The sequence below is a fragment of the Gracilinanus agilis genome, chromosome 5, assembly GCF_016433145.1.
Source record: "Gracilinanus agilis isolate LMUSP501 chromosome 5, AgileGrace, whole genome shotgun sequence".
Lineage (NCBI taxonomy): Eukaryota > Metazoa > Chordata > Mammalia > Didelphimorphia > Didelphidae > Gracilinanus > Gracilinanus agilis.
Window position 1 is genome coordinate 72,907,603 of NC_058134.1, and position 14,053 is coordinate 72,921,655.

A 14,053-nucleotide genomic window follows, 5' to 3' on the forward strand; every position below is an offset into this window, starting at 1 on the left:
TCCTATGTTGATAAAGTGAACAACTATAAAAGCTTCCAGCACTGTGTAATAGAATGCCTGATTGGAATTGAGAAAATCTAGTCTGGATCCTGTTTCAGAAACCAATTATATTGCCTTGTTAAGGCAAGACATTAACCTACCTGGAACTCAGTCTCCTTGTCTGTAAAAAAGGGAGGAAAAGTGAGGAGAAGAGTTGATAATCTTTAATGACCCTTCTAACTATAAATCTATAATCTGATGATCTTCTAATCATATAACAAAATACTATTACTCTGTCCTTCGAATAAATGGAGGTAATGCAGTTTATTAAATTGGATTTCTGATGTATTGATTCAATCAAAATGTTATACTGGGGGAACTGCCCGTTGGCTATGGGAGGGGGGTAGGAAAAGAACATGAATCATGTAACCATGGGAAAATATTCTAAATCAATTAATTAAATAAAATGTTTCAAATAAAAAAATGTTATACTGAGGGGGCAGCTGGGTAGCTCAGTGGATTGGGAGTCAGGCCTAGAGACAGGAGGTCCTAGATTCAAATCTGGCCTCAGATACTTCCCAGCTGTGTGACCCTGGACAAGTCACTTCACCCCCATTGCCTAGCCATCACCTCTCTTCTGCCTTGGAACCAATACCCAATATTGATTCTAAGGCAAAAGGTAAGGGTTTAAAAAAAAAAAAAGGAATCAAAATGTTATACTGACAAATGAATATACTCATTTGTATGGGAAGAGCATGGAGCTCTGAGTCTACAGGGTTATAAAGGCAGATAATTGTGGCCTAGCAACAGTAAAATTTTGCAGGAAGATATCTTCCAAGGTGATTTAAAGCTAATCTTCATTTCTAAGTAGAAAGGAAGGAGATAAAGGAAGAATATCTGAACGAAATGGAATTCACTGGTAATCAACAAGTATTTATTAAACACTGTGTTCTAAGCACTATATTCAGCACAGTATGAAGTGTAAAGAATGAAACAATCTTTACTCTTGACAAGCATACATCCTAAAGGAGGTAGGTGGCAACAGTACATATAAAAGTTATTCAACATATAAAGTTATAATAAATACAAGCATTTCAAATAGCTAAATAAAACGCAGTTTTCGAAGGAAGGCATGGGAAATTGGAAGGATCACTGAAGGTTTTATGCAGAAGTTGGATAGCTAAATAGCAATATACAGGAAGAAAAGGGATCGTGGAAGGGTATATTTAATATTAAAGGTAGTTCCAATACAGAAAGAGATGAAGTGTCCCCTATGGGGGCTGATCAAAGAGACTAGGAGGGGGATAATTATTCTTTGAGACTGGAAAGCTAAACTAGGGGCTAGGTTGTAAAGGGCTTTAAAAGCTAAATTATTATTAAATTATTATTTAAAAGCTAATGTTATCCAGGAGGAAACAGCATTTCATAGTTCTAGATCTTTTTCCTTCAGTTTTTTTGCTGGCTAATACTGAAAGAACAGAAAGGGAAGCCAGATTTAAAAAAGAGTATTAAAGGATATTAGAGACCCATAAACCAAAAACCAATACCCAAATATTTGAAACAGAATTATTTTCTGAAAAGTTGTTAAAAGTCAAATATTAGTGTACAGACAATAATTTAAAATATTGGAAAGAGGAAAGTTGAAACTGGGACCTCCAACTTATTGAGGGGGTAATTTTTAGTTTAAAAAAATGCTAATACCATCTGGCAAACAGAGGAGGAAATAAACTTTTCTTATACCAATTATAAGTATCCAATGTTAGTCGTACTATTCAAAGCTATTTCACTTTTTTGTATGCAATTCCATCAAGCCCTGTATTCAAAACCTTGAGTCAATTGGTGCCTATTTGTTAAATAATATATGCAATAAGCAAAAGATAAGCAAAATAACAATTAAGTATAAAGTATTTGTTTACAGAGAAAAGAAAACTTTTACCATCAATAAATAATTCCTGGATTTAGTGTATAACTATGAAAGGCAGTTTCTTATCATGTTTTCTGCATTCTTACATCTAAGACTCTTTCCTTCTTACTAAGCAGGTAAAAACAAAATATAAAGAATTACTTGCAATTGCTCTAAGTAGCAGGTTGACACAAACAGAAATGAACTAAGACAAGAGAAAAAGATGAAAAGAATTTAAAAAGTAATTTTTTGGTTTAAGGTCTCTTTGGGGTCATATAAATATGTATACTTTTTCCTAATTAAGAGAAATTTTTAGTGTAGAGATTCTGCGATAATGAAGTTAAGCCTACCCTGCCCATTTTTTAGATCCAATCACCAAAGGTATATAAACCCCACCACTTAATTCACAAGTAGGGGAAGTCTGTAACCCAGGTGTGCAAGAGTGAGTGACAAATCAGAATTGACTGACTGACCCCAGGCAGTCCTAAGCAAAGCATCTGTTGTGACTGGACATGTAAAAAGAGGAAGGCACAGGAAGTGATGAAAAAGGAGCGCCTTTAAAAGGGAGTGACAACTTCCTATAACTCACTTCTTATTTGTTTCTTGGACCTGGAAGAGCTCTGGCTGGGACCTTGGACTTGATGAGACTGTTCTTAAATCTCTCCCTTAGAACTACAAGTGGGTGAGTGAAGGTTGACTCCCTTAGCTCCCCTGGAGCCTCTGGAGGAGCCCTTGATTAGGAGACATTGTGGCTAAAACCCTTATTAATTGACTTTTAGGCTCTCTGTCTGGGTCTTTGGAGCCCTGCCAGAGTAAAAGCCAAGACTTGAACACATAATCCAGTTCATTAAGCTAGATCTCTTACTCTGCCCTCTCTCATTTCTCTACTTTCACTCTCTCCTATATTTTATAAATAAATTATGAAAAAATGATTAGGAATTGATATTTATTCAATTCCTTGGTGACCACCCCTTTTTAATATTTAGTCAACAAAACCCTATTTTTGCCTCTAACAATTCTTAACAACAATTCTACAGTATTAAGTTAAAAAGATCATTTTGTCTTTCTACTGAACAGTGCACAGGACCATAAAGCTTTTGGACAGAGTGTTGAGGAGTTCTAACTAGTTCCTCAAAATTAAGTAGAATTATCTGATAAAGACACATTGATTTTAGAGATACTATATAAGCAGAAATTGTCAATGACTTCACAAATCCAAATTATGCTAACCTGATACTAAGAGCAAATCTACAAAATCAAAAATCTTAGAATTTCAAATTTTTGAGGTTTATTATTTCAACTCAATAGAAGATTATCCTAATGAAGTAAAGACACCAAAGAAATTTCAGTACTTCTTCATTATTTTGCATTACTGAGCTATCTAATAAAATCAATTATGTCACTGAATAGGTACTATGCCCCCAAGAAACTTTAACCAAATTATCAATTAAGCTCTTAGCATGTAGGAACCACACTAAGCTCTGAGAATAAAAATGAAACAGTCCCTGCCCTCAGGGAGCTTATATTCTAATGGGGGAGACATAAAGATATCCAAGTACATAGAGAACATATAAAGTGAGTATAAGAAATCTGAATTTTCCAGTCAGCTAGAAAACTAGTAAATAGCCAGCTCCTTGCTAAACAGTGGAGACTAATGGGTGGGAAGAAGTATATAATAATGATACAAAGGTCTTTGGGATGTTTCAATATTCACATGTGAGTATACATATACCTTTCACGGTTTAAAAATTCATAATAATCCTCCCAAATAATAAAAAACTCAAAATAAGGAAGAAAAATTTCCAGATTCCCTAATCTAGACTTTGACTCAGTGCCATTTCATGATTTCCATTCTATGCTAAGAGACTGAAGGTATCAATATCTCAGAACAATGAAATGAACTAGCCCTGGGGCAGTTGTTTTTCCCACCTCTTTAAATTTGATTCTCTTCCCCCCCCCCCCCAGGGGTCTAAAGTTTTTATGGGGTAGAGTGAGAGCCAGGCCTAGAGACAGGAGGTCCTAGGTTCAAATCTGGCCTCAGACACTTCCTAACTGTGATTTAGCCAAGTCATTTAACTCCCATTGCCTAACCCTTGTCACTCTGCCTTACAAGACACAGTGTTGATTCTAAGACAGAAGCTAAAGGTTTTTAAAAAAATTCACAATTGGACTTTAAGACTAAAAAGGAATTCTGTTGTTGTTGTTGCTTTTTTTAACTAGCTAAGAATGAACAATGTCAGCACAGGAAATTATCAGCTATTTGGTTTAGCCGCATCAATGATAATATCTCAAAAAGACAGTCAAAGATAAGCCAGTGATTGATTCTGTGATACTGAAATTTAATAAGCCTACTCCAAAGAAAATTCTTAATGCTTTAAATAAAATATACTAAAGTAGAAATTACCAACTAAAACAAAATAATCTTTTAATAAGCAACAATTAATTAGTTATATTTCTCATCATACAGATGAAAACTTAAAAGGTGGTCCAGAAGGAGAATAGGGTATACCAAACATCTTAGTGGATTTTTAATCTGTGATGATTGTATTTTGCAAAGTAAACATCTGACTTGTGAAACAGACACAACACAAGAGAACTACAATTTATTTTACCATGCACAAAGACCTTGCCAAAATTCTCACTGGCTCCTTCAAATGCTCCTACCTTGTCATTGGTGTCTAATACAATCGTGCTGTGCCTCCATTTTGTTAACACTATGGGTTCCTGTAGCCTCCTGTCCAGGCTCCTACTTTTAATTATTTCTCTTTGCTGCTGCTGGGAAGCATTATACTAAAGAAAACAAAATATCCGTTATAAATAACAGAAACACAAAGAGCACTTTGACATAATGAAAACCAGATGAGGATATATGTTTGGTATTTCAAGAAGGTGTCATTATTAGATGATCACAAATTAGGATCAATTATTTAACTTGTCTGAGTCTCAGTTTCTTCATCTGCAAAAGGATGAAGTGGGATTAGTTGATTTCTGGGGACTCCTTCAGATATCAAATCTTAGGGCAGGCTCTTATTTTTTTAGTTTTGCTTTGAAAACCACACACACAAAAACACAGTAAATACTTGTGTTCTTTTTTCTTTTTCTCTTCAAGACCAAACACATGATGGCTTGTTTCTTTGAAGTAGCACATAGGAGTTCATCTAATGGGTAGTGTTTGACACTGCCATGAAAGCATAAAAAACTAATGCCCAACTTCTAGCTCCAACCTCCCATTCACCGAACTAGGCACAAGGCCAACAAGGCCAGCCCAGTGGACTCAAACACCAAATAAAGTAGTTGAGTTGGGCTTCTCTATCCTAAGGCTGGTCAACAGCAAAAACTAAAAAAAAAAAAGGCTCATAACGCCTTCCCTTGGGAAGGAATACTACTATTATCATTCACTAAGTAAGACCACAGAAAAAGACACATTTCCATATAAGCACAAAGTTTTTATTTGTGCTTTGTTTTTTTTTTTTAAAAAAGGTGTTTAGTAACAGCAACAAATTCTGAGCTTGATAGGGTTATTGAACTACTGGGGTAAAGTTTCCCCCTGTGTTTTAACAGAATTATTGGTGCTATAATATAAATAAAGGCTCCAGGTATTTTAAGATCAAAAACAGAGATTATATATTGAGTTCTATGCAAAGGGTTTTGCTTAAGTATAAATTCTCTATGTCAAAAGAAAAAGAACTAACATAGCTAACCATAATTTAACTATACTAATTATAATAAATGTTAAAAATTATGCCAAATGAAAACTATAATTTTTTTACATTTAATAATAACATCTAGCATTAATAGTATTTTAAGACTTACAAAGCACTTTGCAAATTTCATTTCATTTGATCTTCACAACAACCTTGGAAGGTAGGTATTGTTATTATTCAATCTTTATAGGTGAGAAAACCAAGGTAGGCAAAAAGCAGGAGACTTGCCCACTTAGCTAGTAAATGTCTAAGGGCTGACTTTAAACTCATGTATTCCTGACTCCAGGCCTAGCATTCTATCCATTGTACTGTTCAATTGTCCTACTAGCAGTTGCAATAAAATAATAAAGTTAATCTAATTTTTGAAACTACTTTTTGTCAATGGCACCTCTCCAATTCAACCCCACCAGAGCCAACTGAAAAAAAAACAAACATTAATTTGGAAAGACAAAATATAGAAACAACCCAGTTTCAGTTACATAAATTATTTTCTCTATATTACTCATTCTTTTTTTAAAATGCATTTTTTACTAGGGCAGCTTGGTGGATTAGTGGATAGAGAGCCAGGCCTAGAGATGGGGGATCTTGGGTTCAAATTTGACCTCACACACTTTCTAGCTATGTGACCATGGGCAAGTCACTTAACCCTAACTGCCTAGTCCAACACTTAGTATTTATTCTAAGACAGAAGGTGAGGGCTTTTAAATAAATAATGTGTTTACTGATTTACTTTTTTATCACCATAATTTCCTCCAGAATTCATCCTCTTCCCCAAGAGCCATCTCACATTAAAAATAGCGTTTTTTAGAAGAAAAAGAGAAAAAAAATATTTGTTTTAACTGATGACAAATAAAAAGGGTGTGGAAAAAATATGCAATGTACAACACTTGCAGACCTTCCACTTCTGCAGACAATGGAGGTTTCTTCTCTCGATTCATGTAGTTGTCACTCTAGCCCAAGTCCTCATTACATGACCTGAATTACTGCACTGTCCTCTATCCCTGGTTGGCTTCCAGTCTCTTCCTTCTCTAATTCATCCTTAATTCAGCTGTCAAATTGATATTCTTAAAGCAAAGATTTGAAATAATAATTCTTCTGCTTAAAAATCTTCAGTCTCTGGCTCCCAAATGCATCTAACATACAAATCCCTCTGTCTAGTGTTCAAGCACTATCCAATCTCGCTCCAACTGCTTCTAGAATGGTCTCATAGTACTTTCTCCTTTACATGCTATATCCCAGCCAAAGTAGCTTATTTCCTGTTTTCCATTCAGGACATTCCATTTCCCCACTCTGTGCTACCACACACACACACACACACATACCTTCTATAAAATGTCTTTGTAAACCTGCATATTTTGGGTTTTTATCTATGAACATACTGTTCCCAACAGACTATCAGTTCTTTAAGGAAAGGTCTGTGTGACTTTTTCTCTGAAAATCCACCCTACTCACCAGCATCTTGTTAAACAAAGAGTAATAATTAATATTTATACTTTTAATGCTATACCAATCAAATTACTAAGGGGATACCTTTATAGAACTTGATGAAATAGTAACAAAATTGATTTGGAAAAATAAAAGCTCTAGAAATATATCAATGGAAATAATGAAGAGAAGTAATGTCAAATTATATTACAAAGTAGCAGTTACCCAAAACCATCTGATACTGTTAAAAAATAGAAAAATGGATTAAATGGAACAAACCAGACAAGGAAGAATGGAAACAATGGATCTCAAGAATATAGTGTTTGATAAAATGGAACACAAAAATTACCTGGGAAAAAACTCCTTACTTGATCCAAACCTCTAGGAAAAATGGAAAACAGTCTAGCAAAAATTAGGCCCAGACCAACACTTTATATATATATATATGTGTATGTATGTATATATATATATATATATATATACATATATATATATATATATTTTAAATGGGTGTGCAACTTTATTATTAAAGATCATAGTTTTAAAAAATTTGAAGAAAAGCAAATTATTTACTTCTTACAGCTATGGATAGGATATGTATTCTTAAAACAAGAAATAGCGCAATCGCAAAAGATAAAATAGAGAAGTATGATTTCATGAAACTGAAAAGCTTCTGCACAGACAAAATTAATGCTCCTAGGATAAGAAGGGAAGTAGTTGAATGGAAGAAAAAAATCTGTGAATAAAATTTCTCTGATAAGAGTTTGGTATCCAAGAATAAGGGAACAACAAATATATGTGACTAAAAGCCATTCCCCAATAATTAAGGGGGTCAAAGGATAGAAACGTTTATAAAAAGAATTTCAAAGTATTCATAATCACATGAAAGAATGCTCCAAATCACTAATAAGAGAAATGCAAATCAATACAACCCAGGACAAATGAATGAATAAATGAGGTAACACCTCATTTCATCTCTTGAAAATCAGCAAAGTTGCCAGAAAATGGCAAAAGAGTGTTGGAGAGGCTGTGGAATAACAGGCACACTACTGCATTGTTGGTGGAGCAGTGAAATGGCACAACCATTCTTAAAAGCAATTTTGAAATATGCAAATAAAGTGACTAAAATGTTCATATTCTTTGAAACACAGTCTCCATTACTGGATTTATTCTCCAAGGAAATGATCATGAATAAGAAGAGAGTACTCACATACATCAAAATATTTATCACAGTACTTTGTGTGATAGTAAAGAGCTGGAAATAAAGTAGGAAACACTGGGGGATAAATGTAATGGAATATTAATATGTTACGAGAAATAATGTGTTTTTAGGAAATGTGTTATAATTAATGTGTTATAATAAATAATACAAAAAATAGAAAGATCTACATAAAGTGATACAGAATAAAATGAACACAGCAAAAAAATGTAGATAAAACAAATACAATAATGTAAATAGAAAGAAAAACCCCAAACAAAGCAAAAGTTAAGGGAACAAAATCATAAAGATCAAGCATGATTTAAATGAGGAAACATGAAGAGACATTCCCAACCCAATCTTTCATGGAGATGGGAAATCTGTAAGTGTTAAAAAACATTGCAAGTTTTCATACTTTTTTTAGTATGATCTACTGATCAGTTGTGCAGATTTTTCCCCTTTTTTCCTTTTTTTTTGTCTTTAAAATATTATTTTCTATATAATATACTTTTCTCAGAGGGGTAGGTGAAACATTAGTGGAGAAAATTATGATGATGTTAATAAAAACTTATAAAAAATTAATAATGATGGTTAAACAAATAGAAATAGATATGTCTTCAAAAGACAGTTTATGTTAAGTACAAAAGAGAACTGGTTATATGTTTGTGTCATCTATTTAGAAGAAATTAAATACACTAAATTTTTAGCTAATTTTTAATCTTGAAAAAATCATTTTCAGTGATTCTCTTAAAACAACACATAAAGAATTAAGCTTTATTTTTCAAACAGTTTAAAAAGTAAAATAGGTTATAGATTTTTTTTTTTTTTTACCTTTGGTAATTCCCATTCTGATCGAGATCCATCTGCACTGTAATAATATTGTCTCCCTTGATCATCAATATGCTTCAACCACTACAAGAGAGAGAGAAAGAAAGGATAAGTTTAGGTTTGAGAAGCATAATCCATGATCTTGAATCCTTTCTTTCCTCATGCTTTTCCCATTATTTGATGAAAGGAATATAATGCACATGGAAAGCAAAAATCAAACTTATTTTCCATACCAATGATAGGTTATACCACTGGCAAATGAGGTTTTCCTCTTCTTTTCCTCAAAGTCATCTATCTAGCTTATAAGTCACACAAATGCGTCTTAGAATGGATCTTCCTACGGCTACATACACTATAATCTCCATTACAACAAAGGTAGGAGATGAACCAATGGATGGAAGTTTTAGGGAGACAAATTTCAGCTCACTAGAAAAGAAGTTTTACAACAATAAAAGCTATCTACTTATTAAACATGTGGATTGCTTATAACTGGTTCTGCTGTGTATGATAAGAAATGGAACTAAAGGATCTTTAAGGTTCCTTCCTACTCTAAAATATATATTCTATGAATCATGAAACCATTGAAAAATATTTAAAAATTTAAAATAAAATAAAAATAAAACACATATTCTAAAGGCATGTGGAAATTGCATAGTAAGAAGCACATCAAGAAATAACATGGCAATTCCAAGAAAGTGGAATAAAAAGTAAATGGACTTTTTTCTTTTTAACTTAGGATATAGCAACTTAGAATAATTCATTATTCACTTAATAGAATTCTACTTGACCTTTACTCTAAGGAGCTGCCTTATCCTATGGGTATCAGTTAGGGGAACTACTATCAAAAGCATATCAGTAGCCATGTAAAACTATTAAGGGAGGATAAAGGGAAAAAGAGTGAATTATTTACCCACTAAAACATTTAGGATTGACTGCTACATAAAAACTCTGCCAAATAGAAACTATCAATCACTTGGCCATAAAATCAGTGATGGGCAACTTTTTGAGCTTGGTGTGTCAAAATTCGCCAAAAAATCAAGCATGACTCGGTTGGTGTGTCACTTCGAGAAAAAACCCCATAATTTTGCGATATTTATAGTTTAAATAACAAAAATGCATAATTGTAATATATAACTGTATTTAATAAACCAAAATAGGTAAATTAATATAGGTAGAATTGTCATCTATAGTGCACAGAGTGTCTACACTACACTACAGCAAATGTTTCATCCTCGGCATGCAGCCCCAGACTTCTCTGTGCATGTCATCGAAAATGGCTATGCGTGTCAGTGCTGACACACGTGTCATAGGTTTGCCATCACTGCCATGGATAATGCTAAATGTCTGACAATCAAATTTCTCTTTCCAAATCCAAACTAATGCATTAATGAAGAATGAGTCTGAAATATGACTTACTTTTTTTAAAAAAAGAAAAGTAAGGGCTAGCACAAGATATATTCTCATACTACATCTATTATAATACTGGCATATGAAAACAATTCCACCCCCAATTAACTATATGACAAATAACTAGATATAACAAACAGAACATGAATTGGAGGAATTATAGCGATAAGAAGGCTGCCTTACAAAGCACAACATAAAAAATATGACCCTAAAAGAAAGGTAGGAAAAAATACAAAGAAAAAATAGATTACTTTGATAGAAAGAATAAAAAGGAAGATCTGTTCATTAGAATGCAATGCAGCAAACCTTCTTAAACAAATGCTATTAACACTATTAATAACAATAATTGGCCATCGCTTAAAACTACGAATTAGCTAACCATACTGATTTTAACAGTCATTAACAATATAAATCTAGAATTACTGTCATAAATATTTTCAGCAACCTTTACAATAGTAACACTATAGTACTGACTATAGTGTTGTTTTATGCAGATTTCACCAACTTAGAGATTAAGGTGATAAGAAAAAAAGTACCTTTTCATTAGTATAGTCACTGGTATATAAGGTATGCCCACGTTCATCCAACTCTTCTGACCAGCCCTTTGGAGGAGAACCACACTGACTATCTGACTGGTTGTAACAAGAACTGTAGTAGTTTTCTTCCGATGAAAGAAGCTAGAAGTAGTCAGAAACATAAGGATTGTTTCTTTCCATATGAATACGTAGCAGTTCAAAATTAAGAGATCAATTTAATCTGGCTTGAAAGATCTGAAAATAGGGAAGGGTATGGGGAGAGTGTAATATGTGTTTTTAACAGAGAAACTGACAGATCCTCAAAAACCACAAATTTAAAAAATTTTACACATAATATCAAAATTTTAATAAGAAAATGTTAGATGAGACAGTTTTAAAGTGTTCAAGGGCTGGTGAATTCAATTTTATGCACACAAACTTTTATCTGCATGCAGTTAGAAAAGGATTTAAAGTACCCTTTAAGGGAAGCTTGAAAACATCAAAACTTTAAAAAAAGGCAGGGGGGATCCCAGTTACACTCATACTACCTGCAAAAAAACCTCTCAGATTCATGTTCCTTTCCTTTTTTCTTTGTTTTTCATTAATAATACTAACTTACGAATACAATATTAAAATCTGTTTCTTGAGTTTTAAGATGTTATTTAGGAAATGATATCTTGATTGGGCTCCCATAAACTAATACTTAGAATACATTGAGAATTTCAAGTATTTTAATATTTTAAAGGTACCTAGAGTTTTAACAATAGATTTTAAATGATTGCATGATCACTGTAAATACCAGCAAAAGGTAAAAAGGTTCCCAACACTTTGTATCAAGCTAACACTCTCTTCTCTCTTAAAGCATCACACATTTCACAAAGCAAGGTAAGCATCTTGATTAAAAGAAGACCAATGGACTCGACAGAGAAAACAGACAATATATTCAGAATAATAGGCAGAGATATATGCTGTTAAATCCCAATGACATAGGCTGTCAAAACCACACAAGTCTGTGGCATAAGATCTAGATCATCCCTCAATATCAATGAGAGCAGCTGCTTTTCTGTGTCAAAAATAGCTGTCATCTTAACCCAACATGGAATTTAATATTTAAGAGTCAATTTTTTTATTCTGTTTTGATTCTAAAGAAAAGGAAATTTCAAGTGAACATAGAAATTTATCTTCTATCATTTATGGAAAGAAATCCAGTGTCTAGCATACATTAGATTCTTAATAATGCTTTTGGGCTAAATTGAATATAGTAGTCTACAGAAATTCTAACTTTATTCCTAGTCCAAAGAGGGATGCCAAAGGTAAAAATATACAAAAATATGTAATATTCAGTTTTGGAATGTATTAAAATTTTTGATAGATGCCTATTTAAAACAAACAAAACTATTCTATAAGTAGGCAGGTAGGTGGCATTTGAACTAAAGAAGATCTAAGTTCAAATCCTACCACTGACACTCATTAGCTAAGTGACGGAGGGCAAATTATTTAACATTTCTCAGCTTCATTTTCTCAACTGTAAAATGGAAATAACAATATTTACCTTATAAGCTCTTTTGTGAGGCTCAAATAGATAACATATGTGAAGTACTACACAAAACTTAAAACACTATATAAATGTTGTTATTATTATGTAAGTAAAAATAGTAAGTGTAAATGATAGGAGATCTACTGAGTAGCTTTATTTTAGAGTTTAATTATCTTCATTTACATGCAATTTTTTGCCACAGAATTTATTTTATTTTCTGTTTATTCAATTCATGAAATGCAAAACTAAATGTTAATTTAGCAAAGGTGTTAGCTGCACTAATACATAAAAAAGTTTTATTGACAAGTTTCCCTAGCTCAAAGAAAGACTCAAATAATCAACATATTTAAAGTTGATTGGGAAAACATTCAGAACTGATTGACAAATACAGAAATTAAAAGTAGAGGAAAAAAAAGTTGAACAATAGGGGAAAATGGGGCCTATTAAATCTAGGTTTAAAACTTTCAAAGAGTTATTATTCAGCAGAGTGAACTTTCATGGGAAAAATATCTTTAGAAAGCCCAATAAAATGCAACAAAACTGACAAATTAGGGAAAATATAGTGTCTCTGCTTGTGAAAGACTAATATCACAGTATAACTTTAAATAACGGTTTTCCTAACTGGATTTAAAGCTTTAAAATTTGGAAATGTCCCTTCCCTACTTATTTTTTGTTAAGAAGGAAATTTTACTCAAAATTAAACAGGAAACACAAAGGGTAACATAAAGGGGCAGCTAGGTGGCACAGTGGTTAGAGGGCAGGTATAGGAAGATTCATCTGCCTGAGGTTCAAATCTGACCTCAAACACCTCCTAGCTATGTGATCCTAGGCAAGTCACTTAACTGTTTGTTTCAGTTTACTCATCTGAAAAATGAGCTGGAGAAGGAAATGGCAATTCACTCTATTATCCTTGCCAAGAAACCCCAAATGGGGTCACAAAGAGTCAGACAAAATAAAAAATGACTGAACAAAAAAAATATATAAAAGACTACAAAATGATCTTTTCTAAGAAGAATAAAAGGGATAAGTAAATAAATCACCTAGCAAGTAAAAATAATAATGAAGTCACAAATAGAAGTACTAATACCATTATAAACATGACACTACATCTTTGAAGATAAAATTTCCTATTTATATATGTATGAAAATATGAAGTACCATAGAATATATTATTTAAATTAGATATGTAGACACATCTATAGCCACAGACACACTATACTGTAATGACTATATCAGAATTGCACCTATACCTTGAGTACATAAGAGAAAGAGAATAAACTTTGAGAGGAAGGCCAGAAAAGCTTTTAATTATTTCAGCTGTTTAAATGTAAGAAAGCAAGGTAGCAGGTCATAATATTTTCCATAATAAATGTATGGTGATGGTTCCCATAGCCAGTGCTATCTCATTCATCAGGGTTACTCTTTCTTCAGCCACATTATTATTAATGAGAACAACAACTTTTACTGTTTCGGAAAGCAATACAAAAACACTTAAAATAAAACCTTGTAAACCACCCCCTGAAAAAAGCTACTCTACTTGTTCCACAGATTGTATTT

At 32.8% G+C, this 14,053-nt stretch overlaps 1 protein-coding gene across 2 annotated transcripts in view; it reads right to left on the reverse strand.

Moving 5' to 3' along the window:
- ARHGAP12 (Rho GTPase activating protein 12) overlaps window positions 1-14,053 on the reverse strand; it is a 108,677-nt gene that overhangs the window by 40,865 nt on the left and 53,759 nt on the right. For both annotated transcript variants that reach the window (XM_044679707.1, XM_044679706.1), the window contains exons 3-5: window positions 10,981-11,121; window positions 9,041-9,121; window positions 4,547-4,672 (exon numbers count right to left, since the gene is read on the reverse strand). In XM_044679707.1, coding sequence (XP_044535642.1) covers window positions 4,547-4,672; window positions 9,041-9,121; window positions 10,981-11,121 — 348 coding nt within the window. The remainder of the gene's footprint in view (window positions 1-4,546; window positions 4,673-9,040; window positions 9,122-10,980; window positions 11,122-14,053) is intronic.